The sequence below is a fragment of the Pleurodeles waltl genome, chromosome 7 (genome assembly GCF_031143425.1).
Source record: "Pleurodeles waltl isolate 20211129_DDA chromosome 7, aPleWal1.hap1.20221129, whole genome shotgun sequence".
NCBI classification, from domain to species: domain Eukaryota; kingdom Metazoa; phylum Chordata; class Amphibia; order Caudata; family Salamandridae; genus Pleurodeles; species Pleurodeles waltl.
The window spans coordinates 454,320,164-454,346,653 of record NC_090446.1 but is presented as its reverse complement, the minus strand read 5'-3'; the positions used below and the strand labels follow the sequence as shown (position 1 = coordinate 454,346,653).

At 43.9% G+C, this 26,490-nt stretch overlaps 1 protein-coding gene across 2 annotated transcripts in view; it reads right to left on the bottom strand.

The window, feature by feature from the left end:
• Positions 1-26,490, bottom strand: part of LOC138304175 (sulfotransferase 1C1-like) — a 274,351-nt gene that overhangs the window by 124,052 nt on the left and 123,809 nt on the right. For both annotated transcript variants that reach the window (XM_069244009.1, XM_069244008.1), the window contains exons 3-5: positions 25,381-25,509; positions 21,234-21,331; positions 20,523-20,649 (exon numbers count right to left, since the gene is read on the bottom strand). In XM_069244009.1, coding sequence (XP_069100110.1) covers positions 20,523-20,649; positions 21,234-21,331; positions 25,381-25,509 — 354 coding nt within the window. The remainder of the gene's footprint in view (positions 1-20,522; positions 20,650-21,233; positions 21,332-25,380; positions 25,510-26,490) is intronic.

Here is a 26,490-nt window from a genome sequence, read left to right as displayed (position 1 = left end):
ATGCTTATTTAATCGGTTGGGCCAGGGCATGGGGGCATTTTGGCAAAAAAAATAAAAAATAGGAGGGGACACATGAGATCCCCCCCACTATTTCTTTCAGAAGTCCTGAGGACCATCACCCGCCGAGGATATGGTTATTAAGTGTGCAGGGGGTTGCACGGCCCTCCCGTATCCACGGGGACTGCTACCTCCTTGGGGCAAAAGTAATGTAAAGTGTGCGGGGGAGGCCAGACAGCTCCCCCTGCAGCCCCGGGAACCGCCACCTCCCCAGGGCACATGTAATGTAATGTATGTAGGAGACCGCCAGCCCTCTGTGCCGGCTCCTGCTACCTCCCAAGGTGCCCACCATCAGGTGGTAGCTGTTTGCTTTTGCTTGGCAGGAGCTGTGACATCTCCCACCAAACAAAAGCAAATACTCAGCTTTCAGCAAGCCGGAGCTGTCAAACAGGTCCCGCTTCTGAAAGTGGATTTTTCATCTCTTTTTCTGCCTGCTAGTACGCAGGCAGGGAAAGAGAAGAAAACATTGCTCCCACACACAAGGAGCTGCTATTTGTAGCAGCTCCCTGCATGCAGGAGATGGGAGCCAGAGGGACTGTGGGGGCCTTGAGGCTCCCCCACCCCGCAATCCCAAAAACTTAAGACTAGGTGCCCTGCGCACCCAGTAACATGTGGCCGGGCTTCGGGGGATGTAGTCCCGGGGTCGAAATTGGCCTAGGGAGGTGCCACATGACCCTCTCCCTTTTAAAAAAAAGTATTAGGCCCTGGGGAGGTGGTGGTCACCAAGGTCAGGGGGTTCTTGTCCATATATGTTTTAAATGTTGTTTTTCCATGGAGGTGGTGGTCTGCGTGCCCCCCCCCCTTTTAGGTTTTAAAAAAATGTTGTAGCCCCCAGGGAGGTGGTGGCCCCAGAGGCCAGGGGGATGAGAGGGTGTCTGCCCTCCCCCATATATATATATATATATTTTTTTTTAACATGTAGCCTCAAGGGGTGGTGGTCCTTGTGACCCGAGGGGGGGGGTCCATGCGGCCCACCCATATATATTTTTTTATTTTATCCTGGGAGGTGAGCTTAAGCTGTTTTCCTTATGTAGCCCAAGGGAGGTGGTGATCCCCGGGGGGCCCCTTTTGGCCCCCCTAAATATATATATATATTCAATATTGCCCCTTTTAAGCTCAAACTCCTTTGGCCATGCGGGGTGAGGACCTTAAAGAGGGTTGAGTGCAGTGCCTGGCTGCAGGCCACGCCCTATGGCCAAAGCCCACCACACACAGCCAAAGGCTGTGTGTAGGGTGGAATAGGTGTGTTTTTAAGGGGTTGGCCGCAGGGCCTGGCCACAGACCTTTGCCATCTACTGCTAATAACCGCTGATATCACTCATGACATCTTTTATAACATCATTGATAATATCACTGTAACATTTTCTGTAAAAATATTCATAAGAAACTGTGCATGGTGGAGGGCGAGTTATAGTTACCTTAGGGCATGAGTTATGGTTACTTGAAATAACTCATTATAACAGGTCAATTACTATGGTTTTGTGTGTTTAAAGTGTGAGCCTAACTATAAAGTCCCTGTAACCTTCGTTTTTTAAGTGAATATAAGTATTGTTGTGTAATAACGATACATGGGTTAGTGCAATATTGAGAATGCTGCAGCTTCATAGTGTATTAATTTAGCTTAGCGAAGTTAGCCCATTATGGGTGAAATTGTGATTAAATTTCATAATAGAGATCCAAGTAGATCCATTTACACCCTAGTTTGCACATTAGTTTATAAGAGATATTTAATTGGAAGTGATTTTAATCAGAAATATTGCAGAGTTCTGTAGATACTGATTTTTACCACTGTGATCAGTAAATTATTAATTGTAATATTTATGTTAGGTCTATAATGTGAAGTTCTGTATTTCATGAACATGTATGTATTGTGACAACATTTTGAACAAGTTTTGCACTAATGAACTGATAAGTATGATAGTGTGTTTTCTATGACCATTGACCACATGACCACTATTTAAATGAGTGTTCGTAACGTGGTGTGTATGTGAACAAGGCTAGGCTTGGGCGAAACACGTTATGGCGGACATGCTGTAATAAAACGTGGAGAGAAGGAATTGGTGCCTGTGCCAGTTTTTTTTTTTTTTTGGGGTCGGAGAAAGTGAAGTATTGATATAATTACGCAGTCAGCTGCCTCCGTGTTCACAAACCCCCTCCCTGCTGTGGTTAAGTTTCAATTAAATGAGATCGATGTAGGTTGGGGTGTTCGGAGCCTGTGGAAGAAGAAGTCACTAGAGCGTCCTACCACCCCCCCCGGTATATCGGCAGTAGGTCTTAGCAGTGTGAATCAGAGGACCGTGCCCACAAGAACGTGGATATTGCTGTGAGTGGGGATTGGTAGGCTGGGAGGTTCTCATAACCCGTTCACGTGGAGGAGGCGTCACCGTAACAGGGTTAATACAACAGTGTGAAAGGGAGACCTCTGCGGAGTTACTATTTGAGAACTTGCCAGAATTGCAGCACATGACTACTTGGGATGTTGAGGATGTTAAAGTAAAATTAAAGAGGCTTGAAAAGTGTATGAGGAGTGAACCGGCTAAGTGGTGGGAAGCAAATCGTTACAGAAATATCTGGAGGATGGGAGTTACGAATCTTAATTGTCCCAAGATTTGAAAATCTGAATCCTTCTATGCTTAAAGAATGTGTAGAAAGCAATATTGAGGCGTTGACCCGTTTGGTACAGATATTAGTCAAATATGCTGTTGATCGCGAGGCACTACAGAAGGAGAGTGAGGCGCGGAACAATGAGTTAAGTATGAAGGAACAACAGCAAAATATATTGCGACGAAATGACACAGCGCTTGAAAAAACAAGAGGAGACTATTAAAACAAGGAAAACCCAAAAGGTCCAGTGGGACAAACTAGATTATGAAACTGTGCAGATTCTTACTTTCTCTTAGCTCTTTGACCCAATGAAAAGACAGAAACTAATGGAGAGCAATAGAGCTAAAAAGGATGACAAATGAGTGGAGTAGCATCCGTGCCAGCATCTGATTTGAGATCGGCCATAGAAAGTGAAACAGACTCAGAAGGTGGCAGAATGAATGTGGAACAGGCTAATATGTCAACAAAGTAATCGCTCATAGGGAAATTTGATTTTTTTTATGGCGGGATCATCATCAAACTTTACAACCAAGGGGATTCAATTATAAAACAGACAAAGGAGAAATAAGAGACGGAGAGAAAACAGGAAATGCAAAGGGAAAAACATAGGTAAAACAGCAACAACAGAAGATGAAATGGAAGCGCAAGTAGAAATGGCCCAGGATAAACGGTGATTAATTTATTGAATGTTACCCTCAATAAAGCTGAAATCCAATTACAGTCATTGAATTATCATTTTGTACTGAAAGTACATTTATTTAGTTATAGTCAAACCAGAATCAATATTTTGTAATATATAGGCAAATTGATGGTGGCAAAAGGATATTTGCAAAAAACAAAAATAAGTGCCTATCTCTAAGGCAATGACTGAGTCAAGAGCAAACGCAAGGTGATTTAAAAGTGACAGATTTACGTTATATGCAGGATCTGGGTAACTATTAAATGAGAATTTGGAAAATCAGAGCCAATACACACACAGCAAATAGTTGAACATCTATTGTTAAATGTTTATGATGAAGGAGAAACAACTTTTAAACCCAGATCTACAGTTGTACCAATTTCTCCATGTGAAGGTATTGACCTCTTTAATGAGAGGGTAGAGGAAGACATGAAGAAGTTAACTCATACCACGCAGAGAATGCACAGAAAACACAATTATCAGCAAGTGAGTTATCAAAATTTAATAAAGAAATTACAATAGCACAATCAGGTGGTGATCCGCAATTCCTACAAGGGCTGTAATATTGTGCTATGGCCACTTGCTGATTATGTGGAAGAGGCATATAAACAATTGAATGACAAACAGTGCTATATGAGATGTACTTTGTAGCATGTAAGGGACACTAATGCTAAATTTCAAGTCCAGCATTTAACATGGAAAAATGAAGGCTTACTAACTCAGGATGAGTACTTATTATTGCACAATGACTTTCCGCATTTACCATCCATGTATTTGATATCTAACATTCACAAGAATGTTTTGCCAATTTTGGCAGGACGAATAATCTTAGCAAGGGACAGTACAATTTGAAAATACATTGGCATGTGTTGACTTTTTTTTTTAAAACAGGAATATGTCTGCACTTAATCTTTTGTGCAAGATACTTGGGATTTCTATCCTGTGGCATGATAAATATCTATTAATTGCACTTGACATGACCTCTTTGGATACATACCAGTATTATTCATCATGATGGTCTACGGGCCATAGAGTATTATTTAAGGAGCAGACCGCTGAGAATATATAATCATAATAGAACATTGTCATCAATGATTAAGTGGAGCCTTGAAAATAATGTTTCATTTTATCAAAGAGATATTTCAGCATTTGTGTGGTGTGGGGATGGGTGTCTGCTTCTCTTCTAGCTATGCTTGTTTGCATATGGGTTGGTGGGAGGAGTGGGTGCTCATGGATGAACATGGTGCTATGGGATGAACATGAAGTGTGTTGGCTATGCTACATAGACAATATATTCGTCATATGGAGAGGTACTCTCGAGACAGCGAAGGCATTTGTTGCAAGTATTAATAATAATTCAGTGTATTTACATTTCACAGCTCAGATGAATAGACATCAGGAAGAATCTTTGGACGTACAGGTATTCATAAAAGACAATACAATTGAAACCCAGCTATTCAGAAAGACCAAAGCAGGCAATTCAGTGTTACATGCCAGCAGCTTTCATCCTGAACATCTTAAGGCTAGTATCCTATATGGTGAAATGATTGAACTTAGAAGAAATTGTAGCTGTAATGATGATTTGGAAAAATGTCAAGATGAGGAGAAAAGAAGATTCTTAGCACAAGTGTACACTAAAGCAACTCTTGACCATGGAATAACTAAAGCTAATTTGAAGATTAAGGAAGCCGTTTTGTTTGGGAAACGTATAGTAAACAGGAAAAACAACTCAGGACAATTTTTTAGAAAACATTGGTATTTGGTTTAAGGGGACCCGGTGTTAAAACCACTGTATCCAAGACACCACCTATTACATTTAGAAAAGCCCCTTTAATGAGGGATGCTTTGGTTAAGGGTAGTCAGGAAGAGGTGGAAAAACAAAGTTGGCTCTCTCCAAGAAGAGGGTTTTATAAATGTATTTCCTGTAAAGCCTGTAAATTTGGAGTTAATACCACATAATATACTATGCCATTCCACGGAAGACTGCAACAAGTAACAGTTTTTTTTATGTTTTGGTATGTGACTGTGGATTAAGGTATGTTGGCAGCACCAAATTACAGGCCCACAAATGAATTCTCCAACATTTAACAGTCATCTTCAACATAGATTCCACATACCCAGTAGCTAGGCATTTCAGTGAGTGCCATGACAACTATCTTAATTGCCTGAAGTATTATGTTATTGATGCTGTCCCTAAGCAGATGTGAGGAGGTAATCGGGATCGCTTACTCAGGCAGTTGAAGACAAGATATATTTTAAGCTTAGATTGTAAGGCTCCAAATGGTTGAATTTGGAAAAGAACTGCACATATTTTTATGAATTTAAATTGAGTTTAGGTGTTTTTTTCAGCAAGTACATGAATAAAGTTATTATAATGTTGTTAGAGAATTCAGTGAGGTTGGTCGTAACAGCTTTAGTTCTGTCTTTCCCTTTTGTACAGTCTCAGATTTAGTGGTAGTATTAGATTAATGGTCAGGGATATCTGTACTTGATATTAGGGGAGTTATTTATAAGGTACAATGGGTTTGATTATGTTTACCTTTATTTTTATTAGGCATGGAATTGTGCAATATACAAAGATGATACCTCAGCATATGCAATAGAATGGATATTGTGTTGGTAGAGTTGATCAATGTATTATTGTAAAGCCATGCCCATTATGGGCAGAACTGTTGTGCAATAATGATACATAGGTCAGTGCAATATTGAGTATGGTGCAGTGCCATAGTAGAAGAAAGTGATGTCTGTGCCAGGAGTATTCATTAAATATATATATACACACATACATACATATATATATATATAAATATATACACACACACACATATATATTCACTGAAAAAAACGAAGATTACAGGAACATTATAGTTGGGTTTTCAATTTACTTGTACAAAACCACAGAAATTCAGCAGTTATAGTTAGAGTTCTTTCAAGTAACTAAAGCTGGTGCCCTAAAGTAACTATAACTCGTGCCCTTGCCATGCACAGTTTTCTTACCAAAAAGTTTGATACAAATGTTGCAGTGATAACATCAGAGATGCCACAGAAGATGTCATCAATGATATAATATGTGGAGTAATTAGTTGTGCATGGTGAAAGCATGAGTTATAGTCACCTTCTGGTATGAGTTATAGTTACTTGAAATAACTAACTATAACTGCAGAATTTCTACGATTTTGTACGAGTAAATTCAGAACCTAACTTTAACGTCCCTGTAACCTTTGTTTATTTTTCAGTGAATTTCTATGATTTTTTTCACGTAAACTAATTTTAATTACTATACATTAATCCAACCACCACCCCGCATGGCCAGCCAATTACAGAGCGTCTATTCACACCTGTATTTGCGAAAATTCAGGAATATCATTGATTTATTTGCCAAATTTGGTGTAATTCCATCCAGAGGTTTGGGCTGGAGTCGTGTCTAAAGGTCCTGTGGGAATTATCATGGGACATGCAACTTTTTTGCCCCCCCCCTTTTTCTCAGCCCCTGATTGATAGATCACCTCAAAACTTTCCACGCACAACAAGAATCCCCGGGGCTCTTTTTTCAGAACATTTTGTGAAGATTCATCAAACAGTGCCAAAGATATAGGCAAGTCAAAAAACACTTTTTCTGTGGAAACATGGTCCTAACTATAGCTACCTACTGGTGACTGCCAGTAGATAATATTTATATATATATATATATATATATATATACACATATATATATATATATATATATACATATATATATATATATATATATATATATATATATATATATATACTTTTGGCGCTTAATGTTGGCTCTGACACCACTTGTTAACTGCAGCAGCTATTGTACTATTTACTAGAGAGGTAGTAAGAAACATGACTTCAGGGCTACCCTGTGTGGCATGACTGCTACAGTGTAAAACCTGTCATGGAACCTGTTAAATTAACTCTTTAAACAGGTTAAAAACATCCCTTTTAAATATTAGTAAGCTACCTCAATGCAAGCCTTAAAGCATAGAGGTTGGGATGCATGATATTTAGAAGTGGGAAATCTAGAAACTTGATGTGACCAGGCCCCTACAGTGACAAGGCCTAAAAAAGTATTTTCTTTGCGACATATCTAGTTATCCTATGTAGAAAACCAGCGTACAGATTGAAATACCAATACTGTAGCTTGGAAATAGGACCAGCTACAATAATAGTTAAACTACTATAAATAATAGGTATTCAAATTCCCTCTTAATGGCGATGTTGGATTTTAATTAAGATTAAGGGAAAGCAACTTTTTAGAAAGTTTTACCTGCTGCCTGGAGTGCCTGAAGGCTAATTAGCATAAGTCTCTGCCGTATCGCAGCATTGAACAGGTTTGAATGAGGTGTGAAACGCCTCCCAGGAGAAAAGAATAGATTGACCTGAATGGGCAGAGCTTACTCGTCTGAACTCCACAGAATAGTCAGAGTGGGCGCTGTGGGCATCCTGTGACCACACTGTCAAATCATCCTTGACAGGTCTGTTGAGCTACATTTAACACCCGGGGCACACTTGAAAGGGGCAGAGCAGGATACCAAGACAATTGCTGTGGATTCCCAGTCGGGTTGCTAAGGGTCCTGCTTGGTCTTACCAGACTACTGTCTCAGGCTTTGTTGTGGATACATTGCCTGCTTCAAACTGGATTTTAGTGTTAGCTAGGTGTTAGTGTTAGCTGTTGGAGGACACTAGAATTACCATATTAACTGCCCACATACATCATCAGATTCCAAGTTTAGTTCGACTGAAGACTTTCACCATCTATTGTATGCCCTAACACATAGCATTTTGGACCTATTTGCAGTAACGCAAAGATGCACTACTGAAAAGGTGGAAAGGTTGGATAAGGGAACTTTTACCCCATTGGTTAGGAAGTACCCAGGAGTAACACCCACCTAATAGCTGATGCCAGACATAAATCTTGTATGTCCAGGAACCTTCTTGAGAACACTTTCTGACCTGCAGAAGATCAGAAGAGGACTGGACCTGCTGTTGCTGACCTTAGAGGAGCCTTGAAGGTTTGGATCAGTACCCTCTTGTGCCTTGGACAAAGGAGTAGACTTCAAGGATCAGGTGGCTGACATCCTGTGTGACTGCAGGCAGACAACAAGGTACAAGAGGCAATTTCCTGAAAATACCATGCTGGCAACTTCACTTGGATCAGGCTTTACTGTTGGCTTCTGCCTGATACCCTGAGAGTCTGTAAGTGCCCTCCCATCGCAGTCCACCTCAAAACATGCAAAGGTCCCGGGCTGCATCGATCTCTGACTAATTGGTGTTTAGCATTTTTTTGTAAACACCATTTCTACTTAAAATTCTCATAATTCATATCTCCAATTCCCCTATTGAGTTTTTGTCAATTTGGTTATTAAATCTTACTGTATTTTTCTAATTTGGTGTGGGATTTTAATGGCATTTTTACTTTATTACTGGTTTGGTAAATAATTTCCACATTGGCCTAAGTTAAGTCTGTCTATGCTGTGCCATAGGCACCACGGAGTTGAGCTCATGTTAATTCAGGGACGTGGAGAATTTCCCAGACAATGGGTTGCGAATGTTCTTTGAAGTGCGCAGTTGAAATCATAGTTCTGGTTTCACATCCTTCGGCCCAGGAATACACCCAACAAGCATTCCTTTAGATCACATGTAGTATTCCTTTTCTGACTTACAGTCTAAACTTAAGATATGAATTTATAAAGAATAAACTGGAAAATAGTACTTAGAAGCAAGAAGCACCAACCAGAGATATCTGGTCACACTGGAAAATGGACAAAGTCAACAGTTCAGCCTGACCGTGATGGAGCACGGACCGGCTACAAGAACCCCATTGAGCGCATTGAACCAAAGTACCTGAAAACCCTGGTGCTGAAGTGTTGCGCTGGTACTGAACCACACTGTCAAAGAGATATGTTGATTTCCGCATGCAGTTGAGGAGATGCTTTGAAGTTCCCCACACAGCGGTTTGGGTGCGGGTGCTGCCTGTGTTAATGTCTCTTAGCACAACAACGGAGCACGTTCTAGGTTCTGCCATGCCCAAACAGTGTGCTGTGTTATGGGTGGTCCCCTGCTCCTGCAAAGGTGTGCTGTGGGAAAAGGTATTTCTTCCATTCAGCACACTCGTGGTTGAAATGCCCTGCCCCGCTATATGCATGAGGGCGTCTAGTTCATATTAGCTTCATGCAGATTGAGCTTCCACTCTTTATTTCAGCCATATTTATATTTTAGGGTGTTGATTCTGTGGTCAAGGTTTTTTTTCCCCGCATTGTTTATTTTAGGGACTACATTTCCCAGCTGCCACAGAGAGCAGCCATCTTGGCCGTGGTCCAAGGCAACATAGGCACCCCACCCATGGGGCCTACTTTTTTAATCCTGCCAGAGCCGGAACTCTGAAATCTCCCGCTTTAAAGAGAGCAATGGTGGAACAGCCCTAGGGTATTTCTTTATTGAGCTTGGTGCGCAGCCAGTTTCAGCACCTGAAACCGGCTCCTGATATTGCGCTGGTGCGCAATCAAATTCCAGCTTCAGTAACTGGTTCCTGACATCGAGCTTGTGTGTAATCGATTTCCGGATCCAGTATCCGGCTCCTGAAATCACACTGGTGCATGTACCCCTTTCTTATTGCAGACCGTCTCCCGCTGCATTTGATTCCACCAATTCACATTAACGGCAGGCTCCTGGTATCAGAGCAGGCTGTGCTCTGAGTGGAAAGCCCAGATTAGGAGCGCGCTCTTTCTCATATTCTTTGCATGGGCTATGCCCTCGATTGTTTGCTGAACAGCGCAAGCAAGTCACGCTAATCTTACTTGAGGGCACATGATACAATTGGTTTGAGCCCACTCTATGAAGTCTCGGTCTCAAGGCTTTAGTGTGTTGAAAGGCATTGTTTCAGGCTGAACAAGCTGTGAGTATGAGTAGTGTGTGTATGATGCAAGTGAAGAATTATCATTTATTACATATCCTGCAAGCAATTATTGCAGGACGTTTGAAATGTGCATTTATTGATCTGCAAGCTGCTATTGCAGAAAGGATATGAGAAGTATCATATCAGAGTAACAGAGTGCTTATAAGGTAATAAGCATAAGAAAGACAGAAGACCTTGCTGGCTGTATAATCTAGTTGTTTTGTATTGTATTGTGCTTGTCTTTTAACCTTTTCCTTTGCAGATCTCCTTCCCAGCAGTTCCCTTCTCACACCCTTCCCCTACGTTGGCCACTCTAATCCTCAGGGCTATAATAGCTTACTGAGTTGGAGCTGCCGGAAGGTGGGTCATAAATCTTGTTGTGCAGATCCTGAGGAAGGCAGCAGCTGTTACAACGTAGAGGCAATGTGCTTATACCGATGAGCACAGTGGCTGTGATGCGGAGTTCGTCATCATCATTTAGGCTGTTATTGATGGAAATGCAGGGACTTAGCACAAAAGAACATGCCACAGTGCTGGTTCTCAAGGCAATGCACCACTTCTGTCCATGCAACGATGTATTGATTTTTCCCACGCAACAGGGGATGTGTTGGCTCTGCTGGAGCAAAACACCTTAGGCCCAAACTCACAGATGGCAGAGTCATAGGACTTCAGATCAGGAGTCCAGTCAGCTGGTCCTTGGTGTCACTCTGGGTTCAAGTGATGCAGGTCCAGTCCTTCTCACCCAGGAAGTGGAACAGCAGGCAGCACAGCAAGACAGGAGTCCAACAAAACAGCAGTCCAGCAGAGTAGAAGTCCTTTCTGGCAGAGTAGTCACAGATCCAAAGGTGTGCTAAATTGGTGGTGTCAGAGGTCCAGTACTTATACCAGGTTGGGCCTTGGAAGTGGGGGGAGACTTCAAAGACCGGCCTTTGAAGTGCAGAGAGATTCTGCCCTTCCTGCCCTAGGTCCAGACTCACTACAGGGAGTTATACAACCCTTTGTGAAAGGATAGGATAGCCTATTCAGGTGTAAGTGAGGCTATGGTCACCTCCTCCCTCTCATTCTGCCAGGATTGCCCATCTAGGCTCACCAAATCACACCTAAACCCTCAGTGTGTGTGGCTGTCTAGGGGAAAATACACAAAGCCCAGCTGTCACTCAACCCGGACAAGTGATCAGAGACAGACAGAGGGCACCAAATGGCTAAAGTAAGAAAACGCGAACTTTCTAAAAGTGGAATTTTATGAATTACAGTTTAAAATCCAACTTCACCATAAATTGTGATTCCAGAGATAAACGTAAAAAAAGTATCTCTTCCAGGTTGTGAATTACACCTATAAGCAGTGTTCCTCGTAGCATGCATGCACCCACACAACACCTCCGAGAGCGCAATCATGATTGTGAAGTGCAGATGCTTCACATATCACACGCCAGATTGGTTGCAGCTGCTGTTTTTAAAAAGGGAACAGTGGAAAAAATTACCACTTGCATGTTAGAAAGTACACAGAGCAGCTGCAGTAATCTCGTGGGAGAGCAGACCACCGTGGAAGAGGAGAGAAGGAGTTTCATATTCCTCCTCCTTTGCACTGCTTGGGGGCTGCAGAGGTTCAAAAGTTGTTTAGCCAGTGACTCTCGCACAGGCCACTTCCTGAATTAGTATTAGAGATGGTGGGAGCACTGGATACAGCAGCGGTGTCTCTCATAAATATGTTTTTAGGGCCAAGTACTAATTAGTATTACTTGGTGTCAAAGGGCATGACGCACGGTTTGCTGTTCAGTTGTTTGACAGAGGATAACATTACTAATCCTTCAAAGCCTGTGCTCTGTACATTGTTCATGTTTACCAGCGGTCAGTTGTTGCTTCAGGGATGCATTCCAATGTTCCTGGCCCACCCATTTCACTCCACTCCTGAGAGTGGTAATTAAAAAGAAAAAAATCAGCCAGCTAGGTGACCCTTCTTAAATCACTGCACATGCAGGTCTGTCTCGGGAATTTTAGTCCTTGTACACACTGAGCCCTGAAATGTTTGTCATCCAAATCATGCAGCAAACATCATCTAAAACATGATGAAGTATCTTCAAAATTTGCAAAAGTACGTTTCTTTAGCTTGCAGAAGGCTTGATATGAATACTTCACATTAAAGCACTTCACTGAGAAGTGCCTATAAAAAGTGAGAGTGTTTAAACATAAACTTAGAACAATTCCTGCCTCTCCCTCGTCCTGGCAACATGTTAGTAAACTAAGTGGCAAGGAACCTGTCATGCACACCCTGTATTTGGCTCACATTGTTATAAACAAAGCAACACTATAGTGTATTAAATCAAACATAATACATGTGTCGCCTCATATTCTGAACTACCCTATTTGAAGGTGCTTTCTTATGAGATAATGCAGGAAACTGAGGGTTGGTGAAATACAATATGTGCCTCAGGTCACACGGTTTGGTTAAGCGGTGAAGGCAGGAATAATCTCAGGTTTTTTGGTGTCATTTTCAATAAATCAGCCACTAAATGGGTATGTGTTTGTCTTCCACTTTACCTCAAATGCTAATGCTATGTTTTTCACTCAATGTGCATAATTCCCACATTGTTTATCAAGCACTGGAGAGATAGGTGTGCTGTACAGGTTTATAAACATGTTTATTGTAATTAATACTAATAAGGAAACACATCAGCAAATACCTCTTAGGCTTAAACTGGGACCCCAGGTAACTATCTCATAAATGGTTGTTTTTTTTGGCGCAGATAGCCTTGGCTGCAGTGCACAGACATTTTACCCTGCCACACACACAGAGAAGAAATTCGAGGGAACACTGCTTATAAGATGTAATAAGGTAATCGTAGTGTTATACTATGGGAGAGATAGGCCTTGGTGTAGTGAAAAGCGACTTTTAGAGTTTTTCACTACCAGGGCATGTAAGTTTTAAAAGTACATGCCCTGCCTTTTAAATACATTGTACCGTACCCTTTGGGTTGTCCAGGGCCTACTTTATGTGCTATGTATATGTATAAAAATGTAAGGTTTGGGGCTGGCAAAAGAGTTACTTTGCCAGGTCGACATGGCAGTGTAAAACTGCACATAAAGGCTCTGGAGTGGCAGGCCTGAGAAATGGTTAAAGAGCTACTTAAGTGGGTGGCACCATCAGTGTTACAGGTCTACAAGTAGCATTTAATTTTCAGGCTGTGGTCACATGTGGTGCACTTTACTAGGGACTTAGAAGTAAATTAAATATGCTAATTGGGGAAGAACCAACATTACCATGTTTAGGGGAGAGAGCTCAAGTACTTTGTGTACTTTACCACTGCTAGCCAGTGATAGAGTTCTAAAGCCAGCAACACCTTGTTCAGAAAAGTGGAGGAGGTAGGCAAAAAGGGGGGGGGGCACCCTAAGGTTGTCTGATCTAACGAGGAGGTAGGCAAAAAGCCATAGGGGAGGCCACAGGAGGCTCCCCTAAGGGTGTCAGGTCTATACCTTGTATCAATTCATGGTTTCAAACACCTCCTCGATGTCCTGACAGGCTGCCACTGACGCCAGGTCATTGTTAGTAGAACTGTTCATTAAGTGTGACAATCTCCTTAGATTGGGTGATGTGCTTTTAACTCAGATGAATCTGCTCTGGTCTGAAAGCACTACCTCCATAGGAACAGAGACAATTCTCTCAGCCAATACCTTTCTTTGTATTTTATAATGGAGATAAAGCATGGACTACAGTCAATATGACTTCCTCGCCATGAGATCTTGGTTCTGTTAGTACTACCAGTACTTTGGGCCTGATTTGGACCTTGTCAGAGGGGATTATTCCGTCCAAAACATAGAACATAATGGAACTTATAATACAGCAGGCAGCATATCTGTCACATTTGAGAGGAGTAATCCCCTCTGCCAAACTCGTAATGAGACCCTCTGTGATATGAGGTGAATAAATTGCTCACCAGTTGTAGGAAAGTACCACCTTGCCTGGCATGTTACCCCCATTTTTCACTGTATATATGTTGTTTTAGTTGTATGTGTCACTGGGACCCTGCCAGCCAGGGCCCCAGTGCTCATACGTGTGCCCTGTATGTGTTCCCTGTGTGGTGCCTAACTGCCTCACTGAGGCTCTGCTAACCAGAACCTCAGTGGTTATGCTCTCTCATTTCTTTCAAATTGTCACTGACAGGCTAGTGACCAATTTTACCAATTTACATTGGCTTACTGGAACACCCTTATAATTCCCTAGTATATGGTACTGAGGTACCCAGGGTATTGGGGTTCCAGGAGATCCCTATGGGCTGCAGCATTTCTTTTGCCACCCATACGTAGCTCTGACAATTCTTACACAGGCCTGCCACTGCAGCCTGAGTGAAATAACGTCCACGTTATTTCACAGCCATTTTACACTGCACTTAAGTAACTTATAAGTCACCTATATGTCTAACCTTTACCTGGTAAAGGTTAGGTGCAAAGTTACTTAGTGTGAGGGCACCCTGGCACTAGCCAAGGTGCCCCCACATTGTTCAGGGCCAATTCCCCGGACTTTGTGAGTGCGGGGACACCATTACACACGTGCACTACATATAGGTCACTACCTATATGTAGCTTCACAATGGTAACTCCGAATATGGCCATGTAACATGTCTATGATCATGGAATTGCCCCCTCTATGCCATCCTGGCATAGTTGGCACAATCCCATGATCCCAGTGGTCTGTAGCACAGACCCTGGTACTGCCAAACTGCCTTTCCCGGGGTTTCACTGCAGCTGCTGCTGCTGCCAACCCCTCAGACAGGCTTCTGCCCTCCTGGGGTCCAGCCAGGCCTGGCCCAGGATGGCAGAACAAAGGACTTCCTCAGAGAGAGGGTGTTACACCCTCTCCCTTTGGAAAATGGTGTGAAAGCAGGGGAGGAGTAGCCTCCCCCAGCCTCTGGAAATGCTTTCATGGGCACACATGGTGCCCATTTCTGCATAAGCCAGTCTACACCGGTTCAGGGACCCCTTAGCCCTGCTCTGGCGCGAAACTGGACAAAGGAAAGGGGAGTGACCACTCCCCAGACCTGCACCTCCCCTGGGAGGTGCCCAGAGCTCCTCCAGTGTGCTCCAGACCTCTGCCATCTTGGAAACAGAGGTGCTGCTGGCACACTGGACTGCTCTCAGTGGCCAGTGCCACCAGGTGACGTCAGAGACTCCTTCTGATAGGCTCCTTCCGATGTTGCTAGCCTATCCTGTCTCCTAGGTAGCCAAACCCTCTTTTCTGGCTATTTAGGGTCTCTGTCTCTGGGGATTCCTTAGATAACGAATGCAAGAGCTCATCCGAGTTCCTCTGCATCTCTCTCTTCACCTTCTGCCAAGGAATCGACTGCTGACCGCGCTGGAAGCCTGCAAAACTGCAACAAAGTAGCAAAGACGACTACTGCAACCTTGTAACGCTGATCCTGCCGCCTTCTCGACTGTTTTCATGGTGGTGCATGCTGTGGGGGTAGTCTGCCTCCTCTCTGCACTAGAAGCTCCGAAGAAATCTCCCGTGGGTCGACAGAATCGTCCCCCTGCAACCGCAGGCACCAAAGAACTGCATCACCGGTACCTTGGGTCTCCTCAGCACGACGAGCGAGGTCCCTTGAATCCAGCAACTCTGTACAAGTGACTCCCACAGTCCAGTGACTCTTCAGTCCAAGTTTGGTGGAGGTAAGTCCTTGCCTCCCCACGCCAGACTGCATTGCTGGGAACCGCGACTTTTGCAGCTACTCCGGCCTCCGTGCACTTCCGGCGGAAATCCTTTGTGCACAGTCCAGCCTGGGTCCACGGCACTCTAACCTGCATTGTACGACCTCCTAAGTTGTCCTCCGGCAACGTGGGACTCCTTTGTGCGACTTCGGGTGAGCACGTTTCATGCATCCTCGTAGTGCCTGTTTCTGGCACTTCTGCGGGTGCTGCCTGCTGCTGAGAGGGCTCTTTGTCTTGCTCGACGCCCCCTCTGTCCCCAGACACAATTGGCGACATCCTGGTCCCTCCTGGGCCACAGCAGCATCCAAAAACCCTTACCGCACGATTTGCAGCTAGCAAGGCTTGTTGGCGGTCTTTCTTCAGGAAAACACTTCTGCATGACTGTCCACGGTGTGGGGGATCCATCCTCCAAAGGGGAAGTCTCTAGCCCTTGTCGTTCCTGCAGAACCTTCAGCTTCTACTGTCCAGTAGCAGCTTCTTTGCACCCACAGCTGGCATTTCCTGGGCATCTGCCCATCTGCGACTTGCTTGTGACTTTTGGACTTGGTCCCCTTGTTCCACAGGTACCCTCGACTGGAAATCCATTGTTGTTGCATTGCTGGTTTGTGTCTTTCCTGCAGAATTCCCCTATCACGACTTCTGTGTCCTTTGGGGAACTTTAGTGCACTTTGCACTCACTTTTCAGGGTCTTGGGGTGGGCTATTTTTCTAACCCTTACTATTTTCTAATAGTCCCAGCGACTCTCTACAAGGTCACATAGGTTTGGGGTCCATTCGTGGTTCGCATTCCACTTTTGGATTATATGGTTTGTGTTGCCCCTATCCCTATGTGTCCCCATTGCATCCTATTGTAACTATACATTGTTTGCACTGCTTTCTAATACTATTACTGCATATTTTGGTATTGTGTACATATATCTTGTGTATATTTGCTATCCTCATACTGAGGGTACACTCTGAGATACTTTGGCATATTGTCATAAAAATAAAGTACCTTTATTTTTAGTATATCTGTGTATTGTGTTTTCTTGTGATATTGTGCATATGACACTAAGTGGTACTGTAGGAGCTTCACTCGTCTCCTAGTTCAGCCTAAGCTGCTCTGCTAAGCTACCATTATCTATCAGCCTAAGCTGCTAGACACCCTATACACTAATAAGGGATAACTGTGCCTGGTGCAAGGTGCAAGTACCCCTTGGTACTCACTACAAGCCAGTCCAGCCTCCTACACCAGTCTAGCCCCGTCACACCTGGGTGTAAGCTGAGATTCATATGTTGTACCAGCTTTTTTTGTGTTTTCTTTGAGCCATCCTGTCTATAGCAACTTTGGTTTTGGTGGAGAGGGAAGCATTCATAAGTTCTACGTTGTCACTTCTCTATTAGGGTAGACTCACAGCATTAATCTCCAATTGCTTCTTTAATAATCAATCAATCTGGTTACTGGCTGATTTTCTACTTCAGGTCGTAATAATCACCCAGTAATTCCTTCGATCTAGTAGTAAACTGGTTACCTGGTTCTATGAAACATAAAATAAGATGATGAGAACGAGTCTCAGCAAACTTAAGGTGTGCTGGAAAGAATAGAAGAGAGTTCTAGCGTGCACCCAGAGGTCTAGACACACGTGATGTAAGTATGCACAAGTTATTATTTAAAATGGTGGTAATAGGTTCCTGAATGTAGCTGGGTATTAGCCGGAATATACATAGCAATAACATGCAAGGTGCGAGGAGGCGCTTCTACATCTAACGGACGAGAGACGTGTGCAATGGGCCAGGGTTGAAAAAGAAGCACTGAGAAGGGATGAGGCCCGGAGCACAAGAAAGGGCCCAATAGCTAACTTGTGGGCCGGCGTTTCCCAGAAGTTTGAAAACTGGTCGAGGAAACAGAAATGTTGGAATAGGAAAGCCGAGTTTATAAACCCGAGTTAATTTCAGGTATAAAGAAGACTCAACGGTTGCAGCGTAGGAGGTCCCTGGCTGGGGCAGAACTCACCGCGCATTTGGCCTGTGCACCTGGCGCTCTAATCCACTTGTCCAGCTCCCAGTGAAGAAGATGTAGTTAGCCACCTGCAGGAGTTTATCTTACACATTATGCTGTTAATCTTCACCCTTGTCGAATCAATGCCTGCAGACAAGATACTAATGAAGACTGGTAATATAGTTACGGCAGAAAATGTGCGTGTTGCAATTGAATACATATATTTGAACAACTTCCGATAAAAAGGGTTTGAAGTATCTCCCACAAAAGGAGCCGTACTCGGAGCCGAAATAAAGCCTCTCTAGCAAATGTCGAATAGGAGTTACTGATAACCGTACCCCAAAAGCATTTGTGTAATCTGTGTTTCTCCTCAGTTACGCGCATCTCCTGCAAAAAGGAACAGGCCCTTTCCAAGATGTTAACATACTGATTCCATATCTCATCACTGGAAACAGGTGCGGTGACTCAGTTACTCAATCACCTCTACATGTGTTATTGGGACATTAGGAAGAGCAGATCAAATCGAATCATTGGCGATGTACACAAAAAATGCAGGTAAGGAACCCCACTGAGCAGCAGGACCTATGTCCCACCAAGTTAAGTGCACCAGCTCAGCAACAGGTAATTTATTCATTCAAGTCGCGCCCTAGATGGGGTTGGGTCATCAATAGACGTCAGCTGCTAAACTGCACCCTGAAATGTGGAAGGAAGAGTCAGGATGTCATCACAGCCTGGGTTAATCTGATATGCTGTTATTGGCATGACAGACCCTACCAAGTCTCAGTCAACAGACCCCTCTGACACAGTCTGTATCAGTTGTCTAACAGGTTTGGGAGGGGCACTGGGGGAGAGAACAGTATTTAGAATTGGTCTGTTGTGCAGTGGCATCTCCCTTGCTTTGGACAATGTAAGAATTGTTGGTCTTTGGTGTCTTCCGGTATGCACGAAGTGCCTGGGGTGTGGCCACTGCCCCATGCTATGGCCACCGCAAGGATCTCACCGTCTCAATCCAATCTATGACACAGCAATAGCTTCTGGGAAAAAGTGGGCGCTACCATCGACCAGAACTTCAGGATTTGACTGCAAGCACAGAATATATAGAAGTCCCGACTTCAACTGTTTCTTTGTCTTCAAAAAGAGAGTTTTGTTTATTATGTATTTCCAAGATGTAAACTGCAAAACTCAAGACTGAAGTGTTCTGAAAATTAATGTGGCTGATGTGCGGGGCATGTTTGAAGATTTGGAGCCTGGTCTCTACAGTTGAGCAACCTGGCAGTGATTGGGTTAGATGTTGCTCCAGGCTGGGGTGAAGACACTGAAGTCCTGTGTGCCTATTCCACCAAAAAACACCTGCGGTCCTTTAAAGCCACCTGTTCATTAAGCCATTTCTCAAAGAACAGTTCCATACTCTTAAAACAGCTCAACAATCTTTAGTAGGAAGGGATGATCTATGCACAAAACCAGGTGCTCTGTTAGCAGCTAGTTCGACAAAGACCCTGCCTCTGAGGTCCTCACCAGGAGGAATTTGGGAAAACGAAGTTGCAGCAACCAGAAACTCAGGAGGTAAGTGAGCAATGATCATCTTCAATGAACTGTGATAGTACAAATTATTACTTAAGGACACCTTTACAAAGGCTACAATTTAAGGCTTTGGTGCACTCTTTACATCTTAGAGCAAAGTTGTGCATTATATTACAGTCAGAAGATGTATCAACCCCCAGGCCATATATGTACCAGCAATTCAATAGTCAAACTCTATGGATGTCTTCTGTGTCTGGGCACACAAGCTGGTACTTTTGTAAGCTCAATCCCTCCTTTTGCATTAACATATGGACATTAGCCTGTGACCTACAGGGCTTCTTTTATCAGTACTCGTCAAGATAGAGTAGGCAGGCTTTGGGATCTACATCAGACCCCGGATGGAGCGCAGCACATCAGGCCATGAGCCGTGACACTAGGTCTTTGCATGAACTAGCTACCTTTGGCCATTCTCAGTGCTGAACCACCAAGATATTAGCCTTAGTCAACTGTTGCTCTCCACTGCCAGACTACTCACCCATGCTTTTCAGTCGGGTAAGTCTACACTGAACTCTTGTCTCAGAGTAGCATACTAGGCCAGGAGTCCACAGCATAGAGTTGGGCGTGATCTACAACAACCCCCTTAGGACGACGGATGCTTCCCCATGGCTTTAGTCGGCTCCTATAATCAAGATGGTCATGAGCGCCTCAGGTGGAAGGGCAGCAGTATCTGTTCAAGCACTTCTGTTGTCCTCAGTAGCCTCTGAAAGGACCACCTGCATATAGTTGAAAGACTCTCACAGATGATACAGGAAGGTGTCAAAACACAAGAGTTTGCTGAAAATGAAAGCCAATGATAGAGAGTTACAGCAAAATACAACTTTACATGCTGGTAGATAACCCCACCACCTCTCCTTTGCCCTTTTCTTCCTAATAAGGGTGTGGAGGATCTTATTGTATGAAGTAGACATGGTGTATCATCATCAGGAACAGGAACCCCCCCCCCCACCCCGTCTGTCAGAGTCTAAGAAGAAAGCCCCGTCCCCCTTTCTCGCCCGACACTGATGGCCTCTAACTTACCTTCCCCAGCAAGAAAGGCATCAAAATATTCATCCCAAGTTCCAGGTGCCGGGAGCCCATGATTCATCCGCTGGAAGTGGTAATAGGATACTAGGCTGTCCTTGGGATTGCGAGCCACATAGATGACCTGGAACAAAGTAGTCAGAGGTTTCATGCATCAATGAGAGTTCTTGCCTGGTCTCCGTAGATTGCCATTTGCTGCCTCAAACGGGCCAGGCAAATTCTACGTGGTTTAAAGCAGTGGGTAGCATCAGCTTCATGCATAGAGTAAGTGTTTTCTGCAGCTAAGGATATGATTCCCAGTTAGGACAGGCAGACCCTATAATCTACTACATTACAAGGACTCTACCTGGAGGGGGCAGGCTGTTGGTGTCCACAGAGGTCGTCGAGCTAGAGCTCTAGGCCCTATGACTATTTATTGATTATATCTAGAGACAACGGACAATTAACGGATGTCATACCCCAGATCTAAGGGATACGGGATCATGCTACGCATGAAGGCTCCGTGGCATTGCTTGACACCTCAGCTTTACTCCATGAGAGGAAGTGTACCTTCCAAGGAACAGGTTACAACTATGGCAGAAAGACATGGTTGGTAAACGTCAGAGTATCCAAGAACTGCTGTTTCTAATGGGAGGCTTTATCACTAAACCCATTACTAATATCCTTAGTTACCCAGTGAAGTCTTCGACCTCTTGACCCCTCCAATACCTTGCAGTCCTGCTTCCAGAAGGACAGCGGCACCAGTTGGACAGGAAGATGCGTTTTGATGATCCTTGGAGGAGACATCGCCTTTGCCAACTCAAGGCCTGGGGAAAACAAAATGGAACATGCATAGCTCATTAGGCCGATCATATATTGGCCATATCAGTAATCTCTGCTCCAGCCACCCACTAGTTGTCTAGTGACTCATTGAAAAGTTAAAAGAACCAAACCATAGTCTTGCTTCAGGCCCATACCAGTATGTCAGAACTAACCTGTATCAGTGCTTAATTTGTGCTTGTTGTTTCCGCTGCTGAGCACCGGTACTTATTTTTGTGGGCCGGAGCTTTGTTTTCTGCATAAGGCATTTACTGCGAGCAAAAGACACTTATGGGAAAGGCAGAGGAAGAGAAAATTCCCAAAAGTGTTTAAAGGGAGAGAGCAGAAGGCTGCAAAAGTGAGCTGAAGAGGCAGGGAGTAGCTGTGAATGAATTAAAGAGGCCCTATAAGGCTTTATGATTACGCTGCCTTGATGTTCTGTGTGTGCATATTTAATTGCTGCAGCCGGGTGTTTCACAGGAGAACTTTGGGCACCGGCACGTTTTTATTTACAAATTAAGCACTATGCTGTCTTTAAGCATTCTGCGAAAACCCGCATTAACCAAAATCGCTCAGCCGCCAGGTTTTGGTTTGCTTTGGTCAAGCTCTGACACAAACGGAGGAATGATCGCACCTCTCGCTGAGCAGTGCTCGCTGCTGCTTCCTGACACCCTGGCTTGAGCTGGTCATTAGTTCGCAGTTGTAACTGTTGCTCATCGACCCATTTGTTACTGACCCACGGTTTTGCCCCCTTCTCTCCGTTTCGCTTTCAAGGAATTCGCGTACAGTTCCTATTGCTGGCAATTCGGAGTTAAGGATGTATTCGTGGGTCTATCATGCCCGGTGCATTATTCCCGCACTGTTCTAGTGGTTACCGTTCCCGAGTACCAGCGCTGCTCCTGTAGGTGGCAGTGTCGGTACTGGTTAGATGTAAAAACAAATAGAAGAGTTTCTTCTAGTGAAGTTTCTAGTGCAGTGATACGGCCCAGGCCGCTTGGCACCTCCTCCCCCCAGCAGCAGCATTAGGCTGTTTTCTTGACTGAACAGAAATATTCACAGACATGCTAAATTAACGGGTAAGCATTTATTTGCAGTTAAACTGAATTTAGAGAGAAAAGTAACTGAGATATTCTGCACTACTTAACTTCAGGAACACCTTCATTTTTATGGTCATCTTGCATCAAAGATGTGGAACTATGATAGTCGCTCCAAAATTCAAAAAGTGTACTTCTTTAACATACAGAAACTTTTCACCTTAGTGTATCAAATTATATCAGTGCACTGATAAGTATTTTTCTAAGTGAAAGTTTTCAAAATTGAATTTAGAAACGGTCATAACTTCCCCGCCCTGACAGCGCCAGTTGTGAACAAAAAGACAAGTCAGTTGTTTTGTGCACCCTTTGGGTGGCCTGCGTTGCTATTATAGATAGATATTATAGTTAATTAAATGAAAGACAAGTGAAGATTGTGCCCAGTGCTCAGGGCATGTATTTCAGGTCCTCTTATATGTGGCATTGAAGGAGAGGAGACAAAGTGAAATTAAACAATTACCTAGGATTCCATAATTTAGTCAAGTGGGGAAGTGGAGATTGATCCCAGGGTTTCTGGTCTCCCACTATGCGTGCAGTTCAGTCTTCCTGGTCCCGGTTTGCGAGCACCAATGGTCTAGGGCGTCATCAACAACTTGCCTCAAAACGTGGCCTGCCGAAAAACGTCACTCTATATAGACTGCCATAAATCTTTGCAATTCCCTTTGGTCAAAAACACGACTTGCGTGATACTACACTTTCAATGAAGCTCGAGGTTCACAGCTTGCAAACACCAGCCAAGATGCTGTTTGCATTGTGCTCTGGCGTCCTTTGCCAGCTCACCGGGTGGCTGCAAGGTCACAATGACATGGAGCCACTGCCAAAAGTGGTTGACCCTGAAGAATCAGAGAAAAAGCTTTGAAAAACATGCAGACCTGAACTGACCACAGACAGAAAAGCGTGAAGTCTCACTAAAAGCAGCGGGTACCTTCTGGGCTGACACGGTTATCGACGCATACAAGGCTTGGTTCCGAGTGCTCAGAGGGAACCTCTAGAATAACTCTTAGTGACCAAGTGAAGAGTAATTAAACACGCGCTCTCTTTTCCTGCCACTGCACTAACCGCCCCTACCCAAGCAGGGACGGACTGGGAACCCGATGCATCCCTGGCAAAAATGTTTAAACTAGACTGCTCCTTTCTACCCTTTCTCCACCTCTATATCTTTTCATCCATTATGTCTCACCCCATGCCTTTTCTCTCTCTTTCTTCTCCATCTGCTCTCTCCCGGTCAGATCTGAAGCCACCGATGTGCCTTCTGCACTTAACCTCAGAGAGCTGTAGAAAGTGACATTGATGCAGTAAGCATGAGTCCTGTACCTTCAAAGCTCGGTCTCCAGGGGCTTCACCCCTCTATGTAAAGGTCAGATGGAATAAATAGGCAGTTTGGCCATGCACCCGAAACAGGATAAGCAAGGCGCCCCCCCCACCGCCCCCCAAAAAAGATATCGAGGTTTCCCAATTAGCAACACAAATTGGGAAAACTCCACTTTTGCATAAATACACCGAGTTTCACAAAAATGGCTGCAAAATGTTTTGGCATTCTGAAAAAAATAACATGAGCTGATCCTCATTTTATTGGCTATGCGCTGTGCTGAGCCAAAAAAAAAAAAACGGTGGTGATCAGCAGGTTAGCAGGTCGCAGAGGTGTAGGCCCGCAGTGGTTTTCAAACTTTTTTAAGTCGCGGCCCCATCCCCCCAAGTGAAAAAATAAAAATCATTGGGCCCCTCTCAGAATTGCTCACATTTATTCTATTAAGATGACAATCTTTAAACATGTCTAGACTTATTAAAACATTGCATTTAAGTTACCTTTTTAAAAATGGAATACATTTTTTCTGCTTAAAAAAAAGCACATTTATTTGCATAGTGCTTGTTATGGACAAAGCCTTCAACTCACCCCCCCTGAAGCTTTATATATCGCAATTTGAACGCATATTGGAGCGCTTTACAGGAGCTCTAATTACATTATACAAGGTTACTTTTTTATGGCGAGTTTAAGTGATTTGACCAGAATCACAGGATGTTGAGCAGACGCCTGGAATCAAATCTGATTCAAATTTGGGAAAAAGGAGCTCTGACCCTAACACCACACCCTCTTCACTACATTCTCACCCTTTCCTGCGCCTCCTCTCTACCATGGTAAACTCCCCCACCCCAGCAACCCTGGGACACTGACCGCACCCCTCTCCTCATCTGCATTGCCCTCCATACCCATGTTTCCAGTGTACCAGCCACTCCATCCGCCCCTGTTGCCCCATGCACCTTTGGAATAGTGACTGTCTGATGCCAGAAAGAGCAGAGTCTTTAAATGTAGATATGCACTCTCTGGCATCAGACACCCTCCTGTTCCGAGGCGCTGTCCTGCTGGACACACTGTCAGGTAACAGAAAGTGACTTGTCAGAGACTCCAGTAGTGACCACGTTGTATTATTATGACAAACATATGTTCCGCTTGCTGCAAAAATACCGCAAATTTGGGGGTTTGGTAATCACAAATTTTGCTTTTTTTCTGCAAAACCTGCTATCCCAGACCACACAATCCTCTTAAGAACATTGCTCTGGTCCCTCACACACCACACCAAAACACTTTCCATGTAGACCACACGGCCAATACAACACTCTTCCAATCAGGCACTCCCCAGCACACAAACAGTCTGGCAATGCGCTTCAAAGCTTCATAAGGTGTATGAGGTGCTATACAAATGTAATTCAGGGGCGTGACACAAGCCACTGCAGCCCCTGCAGTGCAAACGGGTTAACCCCCCCCCTTCAGTGGGGCCCCTATTTAGCCAGGCTCCATTTTAAAACAAAAATCTTGAGGGTAACAACCTGCTCCATCGTCCTAGGGAGGATCAAACTCGTTCTGTATTCTTACTCGCTCATTGTAATATTGGGTTGACACAAGCGTTTTTAGAGACTTAACCTCAAATCTAGCCCTGTAAAAGAATTCTCTCTACGTGAGGACTTACCGGAAGGGACTGGCTTGGGGGCCACAATTTCGATGAAGGGGTGTCGGTCATAGGTCGGTGCCCTCTTACACATCTGCTCATCTCCGCCATGGTGGATCATATCCACAATCTCCTGCATCCAGGTGATCCCTGCTCCGCACAGTGACAGAGGGCCGCAAGGAGAATGACAAATGGTGGACAACAAAAAGATTAGGAGAGCAGAGACAAACAAGAGAATAGTAAATATCAATATGTGAAAGGGTAATATCACATTTTCTTTGTGCAACATCAAATATCATCCTCCACGATTCTTGGTTCCTTTCCAGCTTTCCAGTTCTGGATTTCCTAGTAACCTGTACATGGTCAACAGCTGCAAGAGAAGGCTCTAAGAAGAATTTAGCCAAATTAATCTGGCAAAGTAGTGATTTAAAGCACTGATTCTGTAAGGTATGTGACCAACAGAGTAGATTATAAGTGAAATCTGATTCGTTACTCGGAAAGGTTCATCACTTGGACCACAGCCTCTGGTGGAGTGTGAGGCAGTCTATTTAGATCAGGGGTCTCCGACATTTTGTATAAATAGAGCTACTTATTTTCAATGGAAATCATTGCAAGCTATTAATATTGTTAGTGTTGTCCCAGTGGCCACACCAGACAATGTTACTTTAATGGCAACCAAATGCAACATTACTAGGACTGATCATCTCAGTGCATCAGACAGGGTTGCCAGTAGGAATGTAACAAAAAGGGTTTGTTAGTTTGGAATACCTCTAAATAGGTAATACAAAACTGCCACAGCTGCAATGCCCCTGCCATGCAAAAGTAATAGTTATTAGTAAAAAGTCTCTCCTTGTGATTTATCACTCACAAATGAGCTTTAACTTTTACTTTAGAACTCTTGCCATTTGTGTCCAAACATCAGCCCATGCGTTTTGAAATACATACATTTTTATCTTAAATACACAATTTTGGCATACATACATTAATTCAACCAAGAAACGGGTTCTAACGCAGAAGCAGGGATGCACACAGGAGAGCTATTTACAAGTAGCTGGGGAGCTACCAGTAGGTCATGAGCTACTTGTTGGAGAAGCCCAATTGAAGCCCAGTTTATATCAAGGGGAACTTCTG